A 21,839-nucleotide genomic window follows, 5' to 3' on the forward strand; every position below is an offset into this window, starting at 1 on the left:
TACCGCGTACCATACCAATGCAATATGGGTCGATATCGTACAGTGCACACCTCATAACAAAACAACCATGGAACCACTTTTTCCACTTTTTATCTGGGTATACCTCATTATACACTTTGATACATCAATATGGGTTGATACGTACCTCGATAGGCCCTAATGTGCCTCAATACTCGGTACAGGTAGTATGGGGTCTATATTGATCCGGATATCAGTTCGTATCGGTTTTGACCCGATATGTGGTATGCCCCATGCTAGACAATTCGGGGCAGTATAATAGTCCATGATTTCATCCATCAAGACTATATCATCTACAAAAAATATGCTTCAGTGAATATTATGCTAAATATATCTAGTAAGGTCATCCATTATTAGTGCAAAAATGTAAGAACTTAGAGTAGATCCTTGGTGTAAACGTTTTTGGAAACTTACTACTATTACCATAGGTAGTTCTCACAATAGCGACCACTCTATCATGCATGTTCTTAATCCTATTAATATAATTAATAATTTTTTTCTTTTCTAACACCTGTCATGAGACTTCTCTTGGAAGGCTATCTTATGCTTTGATAAATCAAGAAACATCATATAAAGATCGTCTCTTTTCTCTATATTTCTTCTTTAACTTCTGAAGGAGAAAAATAGCTTTCATAGTGGACTTTCCTATCATGAAATCAAGTTAGTTCTTTGATATCTGTGTCCCACCTTAGTTTGTGCTCAACCACTCTCTCCCAAAGTTTTGTAGGATGGCTCATGAGTTCAATACCATGATAGTTAGAATAATTTTGAATATTACTTTTATAATTATAAATCGGTACTATGGTGCTCTTCATTCATCAGACATCTTTTTAATCTTTAAATCTTATTAAATAAATAAGTCAACCAAGTTACTTCCACAACTCCTATACTCTTCCAAACCTCAATATAGATTCTATTAAGCCTCATTGCTTTTCCTACTTTTATCTTTTTCATAGCATTTTTTACTGCAAATATTCTAATTCTATGTAATACTTATAATTTCTATTCTCAGCAAAACTAGTAAAGTATCCTAAATCTATTACATGACTTTCATTGAATAGCTTGTCGAATAATTTCTTCATTTGATGTCACCTTCCTTGACCAAAACATTTTGGTTTTCATCTTTGATTCATTTAACCTGAGTCAAGTCTCTAGTTTTCTTTTCTCTTAGGTATTATAGTTTTATAGGTATCTTTCTCACCATCATTAGCTTTTAATTTGTGATATTACTCTTTGTATGCTTTGAATTTAGCCTCTTGTATCATTTTTTTTGTCCCTCTTAAGCCATCTTGTAGCTTTCACATGCTTCTCTATTCCTACATTTTAAGTAGTTTTCTATAGTGCTCTCTTTTAGCCTTAATTGGCAGCCTAATTTCCTCATTCCATGACTAAGTTTGCTTTTTTTTTTCCCCTTTGATCTCCTAATACCTCTGTAACCACTTCTTAATATTATTTGCCATCTCTTCGCACATGGTATTGACTTCTCCATCTATAACCCATTTTCCCTCCTTCAATTTTCTATCTTTAAAAGCCCTTTATTTCTCTCCCTGCAAATTTCACCACTTAGTCTTTGTTTTCCTGTTTTCGTTAGTCCTCTTTCATTTTATAATGCACACATCTAAAACTACCAATCTATATTAAACTCTTACTCGATATAACGTTACAATCTTTACATAAAACTTAGTCAATCTAAATCTATTTGACTAGTATTATACCTATAGTTAAATGTTATCAAGTGAGAATCCTTTATTTTAAAGCAAGTCTGAGATAACAAGGGTCATATACCACTGTGAAGTCGAGAATGGCATCTCCATTCTCATCTATATCTCCAATACCATACCTTTCATGCTTTCTTTTTAGAAACCTATACTATATTTCCCACATTCCATTCAAATCTCCTCTGATAAATATCTTTTCTCTAGTAGATAACTCTTGAATTAATCCATCCACGCCCTCCTAAAAGCATTGCTTTGTAGCTTCATCCGATCCTATTTGAGGAGCATAAGTATTAATGATATTAATAGACTTCTAAGATCAATTTTATCAAGATTATTCTATCTCTTACCTTCTTAATATCAACAATCTTTTAAACTCTTATCTACAATAGTTCCTACTCTATTTTTATTTCTATATTTTCTTGTATACCAAAGTTTGTAACTTGTCTTACCAACTAACTTCACTTTTTCTTCCTTCCCATTTAGTCTCTTGCAGGTAAGCTATGTTAGCTCTCTTGGCCATTGTATCTACTAGTTCCATCAATTTCTTTGTCAACAACCTTATATTCCAAGTTGCTAAATATATCCTACTTTCTTGGACTAACTTCTTTACCCACACCCATCCATAATCTAATCAGACTCAAAATAAAAGTGTTACTTTCAGAACGATTCATAGAATCAGATGCTATGTAAGATCGCTTGGATCCTACAACATTATTGGGCTCGAAAAGTCATGACCTATGTTGGATTACAAAGAGGTTAAAACAGCTTTGTGTTGCATCAGATAGCTAGAAGCATATAACTTATCCAGTGAAGCTTGTATTACATTTTGGTTTTTGATTTGGTCCTCGTATTTTATTACAAGATGAGTCCTTATGTTCGGCTTTAGAGTGCATCACCAACTCAAATGTGTTAGTGATCTAACTGCTCTTGTTACCATTAAACACTTAAAACCATGGAATGTTGTATTGCCCTGAAATACCTAGTTTGGATACACGGAGCCGTACTGGCATAGTTTTGCCCTTTGGTTCGAGAAATCCGGTGAAACAGAAGAGAGGGAAAAGGAGGCGAAACAAGAAAGGGAGAAGGAGACTGAGGAAAAGAGAGAGGGAGGGAGCAGGAGAGGGAGGCTGAGAGATGCCAGGAGAGGGAAAGAGAGCCGGCTTGAAAACTCTCCTCTCCTTAGCTTCTTCACAAGGCCATAGGAGGCGCTACTGTTTCAAAACAAAATAGGGGCTTTGCCCTAATCTTTTTATGTGAAGCTAATCTAACTTCACTTAAAAGGTCACAAAAAAATTAAGAATGTAGACCTTTTTCATTTCGAAACAAGGGTGCACCCTGCAAAGGAGCTCAAGAGGAGAAGAGGGCTTTCGACTTTCGAGCCCTTCTCCCTCTCTCTTCGAGCATCTCCCTCCCTCTATCCCTCCTTTCCTCTCCTCTCCTCCCTCCATCTCTCATTTTGTCTCTCTCAATCTACTTTTCCTTCACTGGATTTCCTTTGTTGGTATGCATTGAAATGGCATGACATGGTACTAGATTGTACCATACTGCTGGCCAATTAGTATAGATGCCGGTACAGCTGTATAGCGGTATAGGTACTGCATACCATGGTTTTTCGAACCATCTCAAATCGGGCGGTTCAGGTTGTGCCAAACCGTACCACTGGAAATCGATCTGATTCCGGCATAGAAAACGGCATGATGGCCGTCTCGGAGGGAGGGAGAAGAAAGAGAGGAAAAGAGAGAGAGGAAGAGAGGGTGCCGTATTTTATTTTTTTTAAGATTTTGGTTGAAGTCGGCAACCGACCACCCTTGCCGCTCTCTCACCAGTTGTCGGAGATGTCGTGGCGGCGTCGTCGTCCGTCCGGAGACCTTCGACGGCCTCTGAACACTAGGTAAGGAGGACTCCCCCTTTCTATCCTTCGGTCCTTCCCTCACTCCACCCTTATCGAGCTCGATAAGAGCTTGGATGGCCTTCGGTGGCTGCCGGAGGTCCTCTCTCCCTCTCCCTCTCCTTCTCCCCCCTCTCTCTCTTCCTCTCTTTCTTCTCCCTCTCCTCTTCTCTGCCCTGTTGGTTCGGCCCGGCATGGGCTGGTATGGAATGGTAACGAACCATACCGCCGGTCGGCTAGCATGACGTCCGGTTCCGGTTCCACGGTCCTTGCTGCATACCTTTCTCGAAACAACATGACAAATAATTCTTTCACTCTTCTAGTATTCTTATGTTGATTTGTCTATCTCATTTCCTTACATAATTTATTTCTGCTCCTCCCTATGGTCTATAGTTGCTTAGGAAACTTGATTTGTGCACTAATTTTATAACATAGCTATTTGGCCATATGTATGTCTTGAAACCTCCCCCCCCCTCCCCCACATTGAGACTCACACGTCAATTTTGTATATATCCACGATGTTGCTACTTATGTTTTAGTATCATTCCTTCCAACACTCAGGCTTCTAAACTGTTCCATTTTATATTGTTTTCATAAATTCCACCTATGAAGCTCTAGATCATTGCTCTATTATCCACTCTTAAATGCCCAAGAAACTTGTTTCAAGTTTTCTGGACAAACTCATAACTAGTGCTTATATTGTTTCTAGGTCTGTTTCATTGTCCTGTGGAAATAGTAGCTTACCAGTTCATGTTTTGTTTTCTACCACCCTGGTTTATTATCTCCAGATATATTTGATATATTAAAAAAAATTATTCTGCAGGAATAGCTTTATATTGTGTACATTCAAAAAAACTTTATGGAGGCTAGTCAATTTTTTTATTGGCATGTTAAAGTTCTTGAGTGAATGTTTTTTATGTTATATATGGTACATATTTTTATAAATATTCTGCGTACTTGCCATTGAGGGGCGATATTTAGTTCAATTGAATTCTGTGCAGTTTGAAGGTGCATACAACCTGCTGACAGATGCAGAAGAGATGAATGAGATGCCTACAGCAGGCATGTATAATGCTATCATGGCTGGATATTTTAGACAGGCAAGTGTATTAGATTAATTTATTTTTTTATTTTGAAGTTTTCATTTTTAGTTGGAACATATTAGAGAGACCTTTTGTTTATCCATTCAAAAGTTTGCTCTTGACTGGATATCATGTTACATAGACATTCTACCTATAGAGTTATTACTGCTGACAGTCACATTGTGTTACTGCATATTGCAGATTCTTCATGTTTGATTCATAAGACTTTGGATATACATTTCTTGAATAGCGAAATTTCTAAATTTTTTTCTTATTTTCATGACTGGGCTCCATAAGGGTCTTTTTTTTTTTCTTTTTCTATGTTGGAAATGTGGGATCCCAAATTCCAAGAACTAGGGTCTGCTGTTTGTTTTGTCATGACTAGGTTTCATAAGATTTCAAGTTCCAAGATTTCTACATTTAAGTGTGAGATTCGAGTTCCGAGAACTAGAGTTCTGCTGTTTTTTGGCAGGAATTTGGGGCATAATAAGTGGGTTGGTGATGAACACTTAAATATTTGTGAGATGAGTGAATGGGAGAGCATTAAAGTAGCAATAAATGTTTTGCTATGGGAAACTTGACTTCAGAGCCTTCCCCTCTGAAGTCAAGTTTGGCCTTTTTGATTGAACTGGTGTTACCATGTTCATGCTTATTTAGGGGGAAACAAACACTTGGAAGTTGGAAGTGTACTCTTTTGACTGAACTTGAGTTTGATCTCTGCAGTTATGAGGGAGCAAATAGGTCCAAAAAGTTATGCTCCAAATTGCGGCATACTGGAATTACAATTGTAGTTATTCTTGAACTTCTACATCTCTTGCATTGTTCAAACTTAAAAATGCTGAGATGCTTTTCTTGATTTTAACTGTGTTTCTCAAACCACTACTCCCAAGGGTGGCATGAGGAATAGCAAGTTTTATTATTCTTGCCTAAGTATACACTTAGGCACCATTTGGTTCATCGTTGAGATGGAGCAAGTCCTTTTGATATTTATGCCATTTCCCAGCTAGTTAGCAACTTTTTACATTGGGATAGAGCACTTTTAAATCTTAATGATGGGTAAAATAGGAATTTCAGAAAATATGACAACACTGAACCCCTTTAACTAGCTTACCCATTTAACCACAAGGCAAAATTACTGCCTGAAATGGTGGAATAACTTTAACTTGCAACTTAATTGATTTAATCCTATTTTGCTATCCCTGAACCAAATGGGGCCTTATAAAATAGAGAACATGCTTCTTGGCAGAACAAGGAAAGCTGGATTATGATTCTTATCCAAGGACCGCCGAATCAAAACTGGATCCTGTGCCAACCGGCTGATGGTATAGTTCGGTATGGATTTGTACCGATCCGTGCTGGGCCGAACCGATAGGGTAGAGAAGGAGAGAGGGAGAAGAAAGAGAGGAAGAGAGAAAGAGGGGGCGAAGGGGAGGGAGAGGAAGAGAGGGCCTCTAGAGGCCATTCGAGCTCTTGTTGAGCTTGGTAAGGGTGGAGAGAGAGGAGAGAGAGGGGGAGATCGTAATCGGATGTCTGGAGGTCGTCAGAGGTCTTTGGAAGGACAGCGACGCCTTTGTGACGTCTCCGATGGCTGGCGAGCCAGCGTCGAGGGATCCGAGGACAGTCGAGGCCGGAGAAGAGCCTCTGCCCTCCATTTGGCTTTTATTGTGCGAAGTCGGCACAGCCAACTTCAATCAAAATTATAAAAAAAAAAAATATGGCGAAGTCGGCAATTGCATTGCCGACTTCGCACGATAAAAGCCAAAAAAAAATGCGAAATAGTGGTGAACCTCTGTTTATTACCGGAGGAGGGTGGAGGCCCTCCTCTAGTCTCGCCGCTCTCTGGTCACTCAGCGCTGGTTTGTCGGTCGTCAGAGATGTCGTGGTAGCATTGCCGTCCATTCGGAGGCCTTCGATGGCCTCCAGACATCCGATAAGGATCTCCCCCTCTCTCTCCCCTCCTTTCGCCCTTATCGAGCTTGGATGGCCTCCGACGGCCGCTGGAGGCCCTCTCTTCCTCTTCCTCTCCCTCTTCTTCTCTCCCTCCTCTTTCTTCTCACTCCCTTCGAGACAGCCGCTGTGCCATTTTGTACGTCAGAACCGGACCGATTTTCCATCGGTATGGTTCGGTACGCTCTGAACCGTCTGGTTTGGAGAACGATGCTCTTATCCCTGCATATATTTTTCTATGTACATAGCTTTGGGGGACCTAGAGAACTTGAAGTTAACATATTGACTTTTGATGGAGTAGGGATTAGGTGATAGTTAGGAATGGCAGATGAAACAATTTAGTTTTTATATCCATTTTGACTTTCACCATCTACCAAGTTAGATCTCAATATATGAGGTTGCTAAGCAATTTGAATAAAAAAAAACACTAGCACTAAATACCAAAAGAAAAAAAAGACATGAGAATAGACAGAAATACTCTATAATTCCTAAAACAACTATATCATGACTCTGTGTGATGCCCCATAATCGCCAATCAAGGTGCTAGGTCATTGATGTTGATTCACAAACTTGTATGCCTTTTTTAGCACCTCGTTTAGGGATGAAAACCTCATGATTCCTATCGCTTGTTAAAATAAAGGTGGAGCTTAGGAAAGAAAAAGAAGAATTTGGAGTTGTTTTTACAATGTATCACAACCTCAAACAAACTTATGCTCATTTTCCCTAATTATCCATCTATATTCAAGTGGGTTGTGTTTGGTTGGTCACTTGGTCGTAGTTTATTATTTAGCATACGTCATTCAAGCTTGTATGGGTTTAGAATATGGAACTAGGCCTGAGCAATATTTTAAAAGACAACGATGGTATGCAGATGGTTAAGGGACCATGTAGTGCATATGCATTATATGGGTCACATATGCAGGCACAAATGCAGTTTGGTATTTGAAGCATTTTTGTAAATAATAGCAATATTAATCATAGTGACATCTAACAATTAGTGCGTAGTACTTATTAGTTGTAATAACTATGGTATAATTAATTAACTTCAGTGCAAAACTTTAGCATAATTAACATATTGGCATTGTTAATATACATCCAACCTACTTGAAACCCACAACCAATCGACCATGAGCTTGAGTATGCCTTATTCACCTGGCCTCAATAAGAATGGCAGCATAGGTGGTCACACAACCATGTATGCAGTTGTATAATGGTAATTAGGCTGCATATGCAGCCACATAATCCTAATCCTACTATATATGTATCCACAAAATGCTAATCAAGCCGTCTATTTGGTCTATATGCGGCCCAACCACATATAATGGCTGCATATACATGCGTTCTTAGGCAGTATTTTTAAACATGGATCTGACCATTTATTCAATGTAGTTCTGTAGGATCCCTCCAGAAAAATTTAATGATCAAAGCAATGATTTGTATTGCATGTATCAACCTGGCAGTGCTCTGTATTTACTCTGGTGGTTTAGAATCAGTACACTACATTTATCGGGACAGTTCTGAAGATGAAGCTACGGGCCTGTAGTGCCCAAACTATCCTGTATTGCCTGTATTGACCCTGTACCACTTGCCACATCCCTTTTTCCTCATTTGGACTGGCAATGCACCAGCTTAATATGGTACATGCTGCATACTGTACCTGCAGATGATTAATATGGTATATACCTTGATTTTTTAAATATTAGATTGAAGTACCACATTGTAAAGTAAACGTTTCATTTATATCCACACCAATGTATGTTTTGCTCAAGAAATTGGTAAGCATGTAATTGTCTAGCATAGTCTGAAGCATGAACCGTATGATATGGACAGATATGGTATCATACCTTCATCTTTGGAAAATTCTGACATAGGATGACAAATTGATCATGTCATGTCTAAAGATTCATGCAAGGTCGGTTTATAAGTGACATCCAGGTTTGTGTTGGAGAGTTGACTTTTTTTTTTTTTTTTTGTAATTTGGCTTCATGAAACTGTAAGGATAAAAATTAGGTAAGAGTTTGTATCGAGTTGAGGGCCTCCTAATCCCCCTCGAACTGGTAAAATTGAAATCGATTTATCTTTGAAAAATATACAAAGATATCAAGGACTTTATGTAATAATAAATATAAAATTTCTAGTCTATAGTTAGGTTGAAATTGATTTATCTTTGAAAGTTACACAAAGAAATTCAGTTTAAAAAGAAACTGATTCACATGCCCATTCAGTTCAATGTCAACGTCTGGTGCATTCTTGTCAAATTGGCTTGTTTCTGATTTTTTTTACTTTCAAACACTCAATATATCTAACCTGCATATAAAAAACTACATTATAGTGTGCAGAATCAGAAAGTTTCCTTAGTACTATGTTTTTTCCCCTTGGCATCATTTTGATTAATTCATTGCCTACTACATCCATTCCTTGGACTAATTGAATAACAAAGTACTTGTGTTCTGTTTTATTATAGTTGTGTCAGACTATTGCACTATTTTAATGTTCATTCTAATATTTTCTTGCACATGACCATCTAGTTTTTGCACCACTAAGCTTTAGACAACATGTTCCTTGATTCCTATGGCAAGATCCACATCAACAATGTATAAAGCAAGGTTTGCCAAACCGTCCTAAACCACCTGGTTTGGGGCGTGCTGAATTGTATCGGTGACCGATCGGGATGGTTCCGGCATTTAAAACAAAACATTGGTGAGGATGGGGGAGGGAGAAGGAAAGAGAGGAAAAGAGAGGGGGGGGAGGGAAGGAGAAGGGAAGGTCGGGGAGGCCGCTGGAGACCTGTCGAGGCCATCGGATTGCTGCTAAAGCCTCTAGAGCTCCGCCCTCCTCCAGAGAGAGGAAAATAAAGAGAGAGGGGGGAGGGAGGGAAGGAGCGGGAGAGGCCGTGGAGGCCCCTTCATGGTCGGATTTCCCTTCTTGGCCTCCACTGGGTTGGAAGAGGGGCGTGTTGCCGACTCCATTGTGAATCAGCAAAAAAAAAAATTGAAATTACGATCGTAATAGGGGCATCACTTATATTTCGATCCAGTAGTGGCCGAGGAGGCAAATCCGGCCATCTGAGGGCCTCCCCAGCCCTCTGACAACCACCGCTAGCCTCCTCGCCCTCTTTTGCTCTCTCCCTCTCTCTCTTTTTCTCTCTTCAGTTCTCCCTCTCCCCACTCTTTTTGCTATGTTGGTTCGGGCTTCGCATAGAATGGTATGGGGCAAGGTTTGCCATACCGTGCTGAACCAGCTGGTACACCCCATTTCGTACCGGATCGATGGAAAACCGGCATGATTTGGCCAGTAAAATCGGTACACCGACGGTACCGAAGAAAAAAGAACAGAAAGTGAGAAAGAGAGAGAGGGGAGGGGAAGGAGGGAGGTGGGAGCCGTCGGAGGCTGGCGGTGGCCGGCTGCGGCCGTCGGAGGGCTTTCGAGTCCCATTTCGCCCGATAGGGCTTTCAAGAGAGCAAAAAAGAGAGAGCGCTCGGAGGGGGGGCGGAGAACCTACCGGACGGATGGTGCCTTCGTTGCGAGGCTCCCGATGGCCGGCGAGCCGACACCGATGGCCTGAGGGCAGTCGAGCGGGCGGAGCCCCTCCACGGCTCCGTCCCCTTTCTTTTTCGAAACAGACGACGTCTGTTTCGATTTTTTTTTTTTTGTTTTAAACTTATAAAGTCGGCAACTGGGTTGCCGACTTAAGAATTTTTTTTAAAAAGACCAAAAATCGTGAAGCCGGTAAATTGTTTGCCGACTTCACTTAAAACTATATTTTTTAAAAAAATTTGTGAAACAGAGGCGATGTCCCTGTTTCACGCCTACAGCGCCGTGCGCGTGGACTGCGCCCTCTGACGGCCACGACGGCCAGTCGGAGGCCGTTCGACGGCCCCATCGGCTCCTTCCCCTCCCTCTTTTTTTTTATTCCTCTTTCTCTCTCTCTTTTTCTTCCGGTTCGGATCGTCGGTTCGGTACAGTATGAAACCATATCGAACCGTACCGCCGGTCGGTCGAAACGGCCGGCGGTACCGGTTCAGCATATGGGGGCATACCGAACTATGCTGCTGGCCGATTGGTACTTGCCCTGATACTGGCATAGCAAATATGGGTACAAAGTCATATTCCAAAAGCCATTGGGATTTATAGTTCTTGAGTGGACGATGCTCACAATATCTGTTCACTACCAAGATCAATGTTACTTCTCCAAGAGTTTCAACAAACTAAGAACTTCTGTTCAGGACGAAAGAATTTATTATTTTAATCTTCTGAGCCATGTGATCCCCTTGGATGTTTTTACATGATCATGGGACTCATGATTTTCATCTTCATCAAAAGCTTGCCATGAAGACTAAGCAGAGGCAAGTTCTCTCTTGATGTGACAATATTTTTGGTCACTACAGAAGGGCTATCACAATGCTTAAAATCTTCTAAGAACTAAGAAGGTTGTTAGAATCCCTAAAATCTCTCAACTTATCCAGAATAATGCTAATTTGGCTTTGATCTATTTGTTAATTGGTTGTTATTTTGTTTCTTTATTTGTTGAGATTTGATCCTCTAAATATAGTTATCCCTTATTCTTTGGGATTGGGATTTGATCCTCTAAATATGGTTATTCTTTTATTCTTTGGGATTTGATCCTCTAAATATGGTCATCTCCTATGTATTTATACAGCTATTATGCCATTGTAAATGATAAGAAAATACAATTAACTTTTTCCTCATGGTATCAGAGCAAGGTTCCTTAGACACCTTCTGATTTTTTTTAAGACCTTCATTGCCTTCGATCCTATGTCTCTCTGGCCTTTGTTGCCGTTACTAGCTATTGCTCGTCCCATTCTCCTCCGTCGCTGAACCATGTCAGAAGCCACTACTACAGCCTCTGAAATTGTGGCCAGTAATTCTACTAGACTGATTCGGCAATCCCACTACTCATGGGGAACTCCAAAGCATGACTTCTTCCTGCGGTTGGATGGAAAAAACTACCTCTAGTGGTCACAGATCGTCAAGACATTTCTCAAGGGGCATGGCAAAATTCGTCACTTGACTGAAATAGGATCAAGTTCTATCGATCTCAAGTTTCCAGCATGGGACAAGGACTCTATGATTATGTCATGGCTTTGGAATTCCATGCAATTGGATATTAGCAAAAATTTGATGTTTTTGCCTACTGCTCGGGATATTTGGGACACCGTTCGCCAAACGTACTCCAAAATGCAAGATGCTGTTGTTATCTATGAAATCAAGACCAAAATCTCGACCACCAAGCAAGGTAATCTCTCTGTTATAGAATATTACAATCTCATGAATGGATTTTGGCTTGAGTTGGATCACTACCAAGATATTAAGATGCACTGCAGTGAAGATGCTAAGGCCCTTGTCAATTTGGTGGAAAGGGATCGTATTTTTTAATTTCTTGCAAGACTGAACGTGGAATTTGATCCACTCCGTGCACAATTCTTGGGAAGGATCGGTTGCCTCCATTGAATGAAGTTTTCTCCTTTATTCGTGCTAAAGAAAATCGACGATCTGTTATGTTAGAAACTTAGTCCACCGAAAGTTCAGCAATGATCTCTACGAAGACTCTGGATGGAGGCGGCAAGTCGACTTCTCTTGGCCAAGGCTATGGTGACAAGTCAAATGATAGCTCCTCTCCAAAACAATCCATTCGAGACAATTTTTGGTGTACCTATTGTAAAAGCCACGCCACATGAAGGATAATTGCTTTAAAGTTCATGGCAAAGCCCAAGTTCTCAGTCGCAATGGCAGATTTAAGAGTCAGCAAAGGGGACTAGCCAATTGCACAAATAAGGAGGGACCTCCACCGGATAAACCAACCTTGAAAAAAGAAGAAATCCGAGATTTCAGCAAAGATGAGATTGAAAAATTGTGAGGTTTACTCAACTTCCTCTCTAATTCCTCTAGCTCATGTTCATTGACTCAATCTGGTAAGTGTCTCATTTTTGAAATTTTTAATGCCAATCCTGTGAACAATTTCGGCTCCTGGATCGTTGATTCAGGAGCTACTGACCATATGACCAATATTCCCACCAAATTTGATATCTATAAGTCAAGGCCAGGCAATAAGATAATTACTGTTGCTGATGGCACTCCAATAATTATTGCAAGATAGAGAACTATCAAATTAACATATTCTCTTTCCTTACAGAATGTCCTCCATGTTCCCAAGCTGTCCACCAATCTCATTTCTATTCATCAGCTTGCAAAAAATTTGAATTGCCAAGTGACATTCTTTCCTACTCATTGTGTGTTTCAGAAACAGGATTTGGGGAAGATGATTGGATTTGCTGAGGAAAGGAATGGCTTCTATCTTCTTGAAGGTGTGAATGGTTCTATGGATGAAGGGGCTTAGTTGACTCTCTCGTGCTTCTCCAAAAATATCCTCTCTAATCCTTCCACCTCATCCAATAAATCTAAAATTTGGCTTCATCACCTTCATCTTGGACATCCAACATTTCAATTACTAAAGACAATGTTTCTTTTACTCTTTAAAAATGTTCCTATTGATAGTTTTTATTGTGATACTTTATACAATTGCAAAACATCATCGTGTGTCATTTCCTTTGAGTAATACAAAGCCATTCCATCCTTTTTTCTTGGTACATACTGATGTTTGGGGATCATCTAAAATCCCTAATATCACTGGTGCTAAGTGGTTTGTTTCATTTATTGATGATTGCACGAAAACAATTTGATTATTCCTCATGAAAGAGAAGTTTGAAGTTAGCCACATTTTTTTCATTTTCTATAAAATAATAAAGACACAATTTGGAGTTCCTATTAAAAGATTTCGATCGGATAATGCTAGGGATTATTTCAACCTAACTCTATCCACCTTCTTGCAAAATGAAGGCATTATCTATCAGTCTTCTTGTGTTGACACATCCCAACAAAATGGAGTGGCTGAATGAAAAAATAGGCACTTATGTCACTCGAGCCCTCTTATTTTAGTCCAATGCTCCTAAAAAACTGTGGGGGGAGGCTGTTCTAATAGCAGCCTATTTAATAAACCGAGTGTCTTCACGACTTCTGGATCACAAGAGTCCTATAGAGCTTCCATCCGACTTCTATCCACATTTTCATTATTCAAACACTCTATCACTTAGAGTGTTCGGTTGTTTGTCTTTTGTCCATATTTACCAACAACATAGGAGTAAGCTTGATCCTAAAGCTCTCAAATGCATATTTATAGGCTACTCAAACACACAAAAAGGATACAAATATTATCTACCCTCTATCCGAAAAGTTTTCGTTTCCATAGATGTCTCCTTTCAAGAAAATGAACCATTTTTCCAACCTTCCCATTCCTATCGTCAGGGGGAGAAGACTAATGTAGGTATGGAATAGGGTATCATTTTTGATAATTCAGTATCTCCTATCTCTCTTTTTTTGCCTCTGCTGGCCTGTCCCCCCTTGCAGGTCTCTTCTTCTCCTCCTCCATCAGTACCTCTATTGGAATTACAAGAGGAACAGCAGCAGTAGCCAAGCTCTAAATCACTAGCGAAACTACTAAACATACTCGAGAAGGAAGTTCAATCCAGAGCTGAGACAAATTCATGAATCTGAGCCGGATCCAAATAATAAAATTTCTGTTTCTCTTACTATTATTGAGTCTGATCCTACAGACCCTACACCCTAAGATTTGGACTTATCAATTGCTTTGAGAAAAGGAACTAGAAATTGCACCCATCATCAATTTCACAATTTGTTTCCTTTCATAGACTATCTGCACAACACAAAAGTTTCCTCACTACTATAAACTCAATTGACATTCTCAAAACCATGCAAGATGCATTAAAAAATAAGAATTGGGTACAAGCCATGAAAGAGAAAATGAATACATTAGAGAGGAATAAGACTTGGGAGATTGTCGCTCTCCCTAAAGAAAAACAACTGGTGGGATGTAAATGGGTTTATACATTGAAATATAAGGCTGATGGGTCTCTTAAGAGGTACAAAGTGAGATTAGTTGCGAAAGGATATACTTAAACCTATGGAGTGGACTATCAAGAAACTTTTGCACATGTAGCGAAGATGAATACTGTGCGAATTTTATTATCTATTGCTGTTATATTTGATTGGTGTTTACAGCAATTTGATGTCAAGGATGCATCCCTACATGAGGACTTAGAGGAGAAAGTCTTCATGGAACCTCCATCCAGATTTGATGGGAGTTTTGGGGCCAATAAGGCATGTCGTTTAAAAAGGGCACTTTATGGCTTGAAACAATCACCCAAAACATGGTTTGGGAGATTTACAAAGGCCATGTTGAGAATGGGATATAAACAGAGTCAAGGGGATCATACATTGTTTATCAAGCACTCAATTAAAGGTGAACTCACTACTCTATTGGTCTATATAGATGATATCATTGTGACAGGGAATGATGAAGTTGAAAAGGAGTCCTTTAAGAATCATCTAGCTCGAGAATTTGAAATCAAGGAACTAGGACACCTCAAGTACTTCCTAGGCATTGAAGTAGCATACTAAAAAGGGGCATTTTCATCTCTCAAACAAAATATGTGCTAGATCTACTCAAAGAGACAAGGAATCTCGACAGCAAAGCATTAAGCACACCTATTGATCCAAACTACAAAATAGGAAGGACAGAAGAAGGCAACATAGTGGACAAAGGAAGATATCAAAGACTTGTTGGAAGATTGATCTACCTTTCTCACACGACCAGACATCGCATACTCAGTATGATAAGTCAATTCATGCATAATCCAAAGGAGGAACATTTGCAAGCGGTTCATAGAATCCTCCATTACCTCAAAGCAACACTAGGAAAGAAAATTTTATTTAAAAAGAGAAAAGTATTGACTTTAGAAGCGTACAAAGATACAGATTATGTAGGATCCCAAATAGACAGGAGATCAACGTCTGGCTATTGCACCTTCTTTGGAAGAAATTTGGTTACATGGAGAAGCAAGAAATAGAATGTGGTTGTGAGATCCAGTGCTGAAGCTGAATTTAGATCTATGGCTCATGAATTGTGTGAACTTTTGTGGCTAAAAATAATTCTGGACGATCTCAGAATTAAAAGAGAAGGAACTATGAAGTTGTGTTGTGACAACAAGTCTGTTATAAATAATGTGCATAATCCTGTTCAACATAACAGGACTAAGCACATTGAGATAGATAGACATTTTATAAAAGAAAAGCTGGACAGTGGCTTGATTAGCACCCCTTATATACTATTAGATTGTCAATTAGCCGATGTTTTAATAAAAGAACTACTTACAGCTAGATTTCAGAAATTTACAAGCAAGTTGGGAATGGAAGATATTTATTCACCAGCTTGATGGGGAGTGTTAAAATCCCTAAAATCTCTCAACTTACCTAGAATAATGCTAATTCAAGTTTGATCTATTTGTTAATTGATTTTTATTTTATTTTCTTATTTGTTGGGATTTGATCCTGAAAATATGGTCATCCCTTATGTATTTATACAGCTATTATGCCATTGTAAATAATAAGGAAATATAATTATCTTTTTCCTCAAAGGTTTCAATGGCATTTGTTGCACTTCAGGTTGAAGATAAAGTAGATTGTTTCAAACTTTCAATTAAGCATGACTTTTCCATAAACTTATTGGACTTAATGTGATATGCTTTCACCATTTGCATGTTATTAACTCCATTGAGTTGTTTACATGTGTTCACCAAAATACATTCATTTTTATGATTAAAGAATTTTTTTTTTGTTTGCTGAAGAGCTTGAAGTGATGTTTTTCCTAAAATGCTATTAATGCGAATCCTATGAAGGAGGGAGCTAAATATATTATCTGCATAAAAGACATATAGAATGAAGGAAAAAGGAGGAGCTTAGAAAAAGGTTAGTGTGGTTAATCATATATATATATGTTAAAATGGAGGCTATCTACGTTGGCAGAGCCTCCGTCTGCGACGTGTTTTATTTTTTCCCGAGGCAGTGCTTTTTTTTTTTTTGCTTTGAACCTTTCGCCTCCCATTCTTCTCATAGCTTCCTCATCCCCCTTCTCTCTCCCTATCTCTTCATATACTTTCCTCCTCAGTGGCATGAATGCCTCTAGTCGATGCTTTGGGCGGCATTGGCCCTCGATGTGTTGGCCCATCCCCCCTTCCACTGCTATTGGTACTGTTGGAGGGCTTGAAGATGGTGGTCAAGATGGTCGTGACCGGAGTTTGAGTCAGCGGGGAGGGAGGTGTCGGAGTTTGAGTACACACCGCGCAGCGTTGCGCACCTCCACGCCCTTGCCTTTCTCTCCCAGGCCCGAACCTGTATTGCCTCCATCGTCGTTGCCGACCTCTGCCTCAAGGCCTCCGAGTACTGTGCCCAGGCAGCTTGGACCCAGAAGATCTTGGAGCACATTGGCCTCACCCAGGAGCAGCTCTCCCCCAACACAATCACCTCCGCTACATGTGCAAAAAAAGAAAAAGAGCAGGCACTGCTGACGATCTCCATGTTAGAGAGCTCCGTGTAGGCTTCTGTCGCCGTGAGTTCCTCGTGTCTGTCGTCTCGGCAATCATAACAGATGGTTCCCCCAATCTCGTCCCTAGCTTTTCCCAACCCCCACTATTGAGCCCCCTTCCCCCCTTTGTTTAGGTCATTGGTGACCCCAACCAGAGATCTTTCTTGCCCCCATGTTCTCTTGCTTGCCTCTTCCCTCTCCCTTGCTGACCCCAATTTCAAGCATTGTACCATCTCAACTTCTCTGACTTTGATGCCATAGGTATCTTCTTCCTCCCGACCGTCCGGGTGGCCTCTCAAAACATCAAATGGTGCAAAAGGTGGGATTGGGGGGGTCTGATAGGGTGGCAGCCTGAGCAGTGGAGAGGAAGGGTGGGGACTCCATCAATCGAAGTGTCCATTAGCTTCCTTCTACTTGCATCATAAAAAGTTTCAAGGTGGTAGGAGGAGTTCGGATCGTCTGTTCAAGCTTCAAGAAAACAATTATGTATAAGACATACAAATTTCCTTAACTTTAAGTCTTTAATAATAAGCTCTATGCTAGGTTTAATTCTTTCAATGAGCCATGAAGTTTGATTCTTGTGACCAGGGAAAAGACTGCTATCATAATTTATGTTGGATGGGCACGATGCTTACCTTTTATTATTATCAATATTACTTTAAAAGACAGTGATCTAGCTTCGTTCAATTGATGACTTATTTCCTAGCAACCTTCCATATCTGATTGGTTGTGTCAAGAAACATCATGCTATTGCACAAGGATGAATTATTACTGTTCAAAAGCTGAATCATTTCTGGAGAATTCTCTTGATTTTACTCTGTGAATCCACTAATATTTGGAGGAAGACAGTCCTTGATGGCTTAATGAAATACTTCAACTTTTAGCAGTCAGGAAGATTTTCAGTTATCTTGCCCACTGAAGATGTTCAGCTTATTTACTTTGAGTAATGTAGTTTTAGTTTAGTTGCATCATTTATCGGAAAGTTGGGACTTTTTAACCTAACACTCTTTGTGATTCTTAAAAACAAGATCATTTATCCCAAACTTGCATTAGGGATAAATTTGTAGTATCTAGATCAAACAAAGGGCATAAACCATTCTTTGTAGCTTCAATATGCAGCATGGTCAGCCCACAACAACAAGGTTTGAGGAACGGAGGCACTCTTACAATCCAATCAGCCTATTTATCCAATGCCCCGGTGTATCGCACCCCTCTGCGAAGTTATAATAAAATAGATAAATAAAATCAAATATTATTTTAAAAAAAATCTCATGCCATGCATCCATGGGGTTATAATCTAGTATTTTGAAAAACAGAAAACATCAGATGGTGTGGAAGTCAGTTGGAGGCCTTAAGTTCTTTTGTTTCCATTACTGAAACCTATTCCGAGATCAAGATTTCTTCAGTTTGTCTTCATAGTTTCATTAACGTCCATGCGAACATTTTTCAGATAAAAGCGTTGTGTTGTAGATGTATGTACCCGTACCAAAAAAGTTGTCTTAAAAATTCTGAATCTGTTGCATCATAGTCTTCCTGGATCGTTGAATTGTTTATTTAGAAATTGCGCAGCAAGCATCCTCTCATGGATTTGGGGAGAGTGAAGCTTATAGAAGAAGATTATAGTTTTCTAGTACTATAAGCTTGTGGTTTATTTTCCGATCTTTAATTGAGAAATCTCTTTAAATGTTAGCTCTTGTTTTGTGTTCTTGCATTTTGTTGGGGCCTTATCTCCCATATTTTTACATCTCATCTCTGATTGATTTTGTTCTTGATGGTTCCTTTCTTTCAGAAAAATAATTGTGGAGCATTGATGGTTCTCAAGCAAATGGAAGATGCAAATATAAAACCAGATTCTGAGACTTTCAGTTACTTGATATCTAATTGTGAATCTGAGAAGGATATTGGCAAGGTTTGCTAGCTGTAGAACATTGAAACTTTCATGTTCCAGTCATTTCTTTCTTGTTATGGTGGTAAACTTTCTATTTTTTTGGATTTGTGAATTATATGGAATACCAAATCTTCTGCCATTCAGTTTCAGCTCCATTGCTACCATAGTATAGTGTACATGCATCTCCAATTCCATTGCTCTACATGAGGATCTATAACTTCTAACATGTGATAACAGGACAGCTTCTGTAAGCATGTTTCTGTGGGGACTGTCAGTCATGGCACATTTGTATTAATTGCAACTTATCATCAATGTTATTGTCTCACTCTAAAATATCATCACTTTGCAATGGAGAATGGTTGGAAGGAAGCTTAGAAGATAAGGAGTCTGCATTATAATGGACATGAAGCTCATAAAAGCTATTCTTTTGACTTGTGGGATGTAATTTTTATAAAAGGTGCAGAGATAGATGTTGAACTTGTTACAAGATTAGAGCAGCATGAAGATGCTTCTGAAGTGTTTCTATTGACATATGCAAATGAACTTAAAAGGGTACTTGGTGCACATCAAGATTTTATGTGTTGTACAAATTTAGAGTATCAGGCGCTAAATAAAGTGCATGAAAAAAGATTAATGGAGCAGATTTGAGAACTCTAAGGTGAAACTTGACATAGGAAGGTTGGAGTTAAAAAATGAGGAATGCAAATCTTACTAAAATCTATTCTACAAGAAGATATGTATGTTTGTATGTATTTTGAAATTCCTTGGTCCTGGAAGTTGACCAAGGGTTGCCCCTATAATAAGGGCATCTTGTTAGTCCAAGGGCCAAGGAGGGTGGTTAGGCTTATAATTATTCTGACTTATGACCTAGGTAGTATAGAAGAATTTGAAGAGGTTTATCTAACATAGAATATAGCTTTCATATAATGACAGCAGAGAAGGATCTTTAGACCAAACCTCAAATAAGTAGACCTGTAGGGTAAATGGATGTTAATATCTCCAGTAATGTAGTCTCGGAAAATAAAATCAAGGCTATCTCGGTATAGTAATTAAAATAATGTAAATAATGGCTGCCATTTGGCATTTTCATTATTCATTCAGAACAATGTATGGTGTTAGTTCAGAGAAATTTATTTTAGTTTGTTAACTGTGACAAGAAAATCATGTAGTGCCATTATTTAGCCATCATGGTCCATTTTTACCCATTGCAGTGGCTAATAATGGTTGCCATGGACAGCCATCATTTTGTATCCAACATAGTTCATGTAGGGTGAACTGGGCAAACAACACTCGCTATTTCTGTTATAATGGTAAAGTATGAATCTGTAGGGCATTCTCTTGGTGTTATTTATCTCTTGAATGCAATATTGCAATAATAGCATAAGTAGCATAGGAGAGGGGATGGAAGTGCCATGGCACACCTTAGTCTCTTCACCTATTTCACCGCCTCTAGGGCATGGTGGTGATGGGGAGGGAAGACGTGGAGGGGGAGTAAGGAGGCTGCCCTTGTTGGCAACATGGGCGAGCACCTACATCATGGCATGCTTTACCCGCGTGCTCTCATCTATCACCACCATCATCCTCTTCTTCGCCACCATCATCTCTCCTCCAACTCCCATGGCTCCCATCTTTTGCCACTCTTAATTCTCTTTTTTTCCCTACATCTTAGAACCACCTTTGGAGTAGTAGTCCTAACCTTGATAAATCTCACCACCAGAGCTCAGCTACCTCAGAAATGCATTGCCTCCACTCTCCATCACTCTTTCTCCTTTTTTTTATGGTAGGTCCTCTTCTCCTTTGTTGCTCCACTCTTATCTGTCTCTACCTAGTCTAGACTTGAAACAAGTGAGGGTGGTGAGGGACTCGTACTACCCCTTTATTAGCATTCTTTATAATAATAATAATATAGATACAAGGGCGATGGGAAGGTGACAAAAGTATTCAGAAAGGGGGGTGGGTCATGAGTGGGGATAAAACGCTAAAGCTATAGGTCATTATGTCACGATTGTGTACGTCTAGAGAATGCTTAATTCTTTCAGCTCAATGGGATTGGACAGGTGGGGATGGAGGGTTAGGAAGGAATCTTGTGATAGTTTATATAATCAACTACTTTGGTGTTTTAATTAGTTTGCTCTATGACAAGGTAGTTTCCTAAGCCTTTATGGGTACTTATGTATGGTTGAGTGAAAAGTTTGCCCATTTTGAGTGATGATTGTACACAGTTATTCTAGATAGTACACAATTAATCCAACATGGTACATTGTTAATTTAGCATGGTACACAATTATTCTAACATGATCTATAGTTATTCTTGTATGGTGCAAGGTTAATATAGAATGGTGTATAGTTATCATGATACATAGTTAATCTAACATGGTACACGGTTAATCTAACATAAATTAACTATGTATCAGGGTAAAATAACTTTATACCATGTTTATTTAATGGTGTATCATTTTATATTAACTGTGCATTATATTGGATTAACTATATACTAGGGTAAAATAACTATATACCATATTATTTGTGTATCATAATACAATATTTGTGTACCATGTTGGATTAGCTGTCTATCATGTTGAATTAACTATATACCAGGCCAAAATAACTATGTACCATGATACTTTAACTGCATATCAGGATATATTAGCTATATATTATGTTTATTTAACTGTATACCATGATACATTAACTATATACCATGTTGGATTAACCGTGTACCATGTTGGAATAATTATGTACTAAACTGAAATAACTGTATGCCACACTTATTTAACTATATACCATGATACCTTAACTGTGTACAAAGGCAACATAATTTTGTATCATGTTTATTTAA

At 39.1% G+C, this 21,839-nt stretch overlaps 1 protein-coding gene across 7 annotated transcripts in view; it reads left to right on the plus strand.

Moving 5' to 3' along the window:
- Positions 1-21,839, plus strand: part of LOC105033322 (pentatricopeptide repeat-containing protein At4g04790, mitochondrial) — a 99,747-nt gene that overhangs the window by 48,595 nt on the left and 29,313 nt on the right. For all 7 annotated transcript variants that reach the window (XR_003798893.2, XR_012141558.1, XM_010908066.4 and 4 more), the window contains 2 exons: positions 4,626-4,724; positions 18,902-19,021. Coding sequence is in view for 5 of the 7 variants with exons in the window: in XM_010908066.4 (XP_010906368.1) it covers positions 4,626-4,724; positions 18,902-19,021 (219 nt within the window). In the remaining 2 variants the exon portion in view is untranslated. The remainder of the gene's footprint in view (positions 1-4,625; positions 4,725-18,901; positions 19,022-21,839) is intronic.

Source organism: Elaeis guineensis, chromosome 5, assembly GCF_000442705.2.
Source record: "Elaeis guineensis isolate ETL-2024a chromosome 5, EG11, whole genome shotgun sequence".
NCBI lineage: Eukaryota > Viridiplantae > Streptophyta > Magnoliopsida > Arecales > Arecaceae > Elaeis > Elaeis guineensis.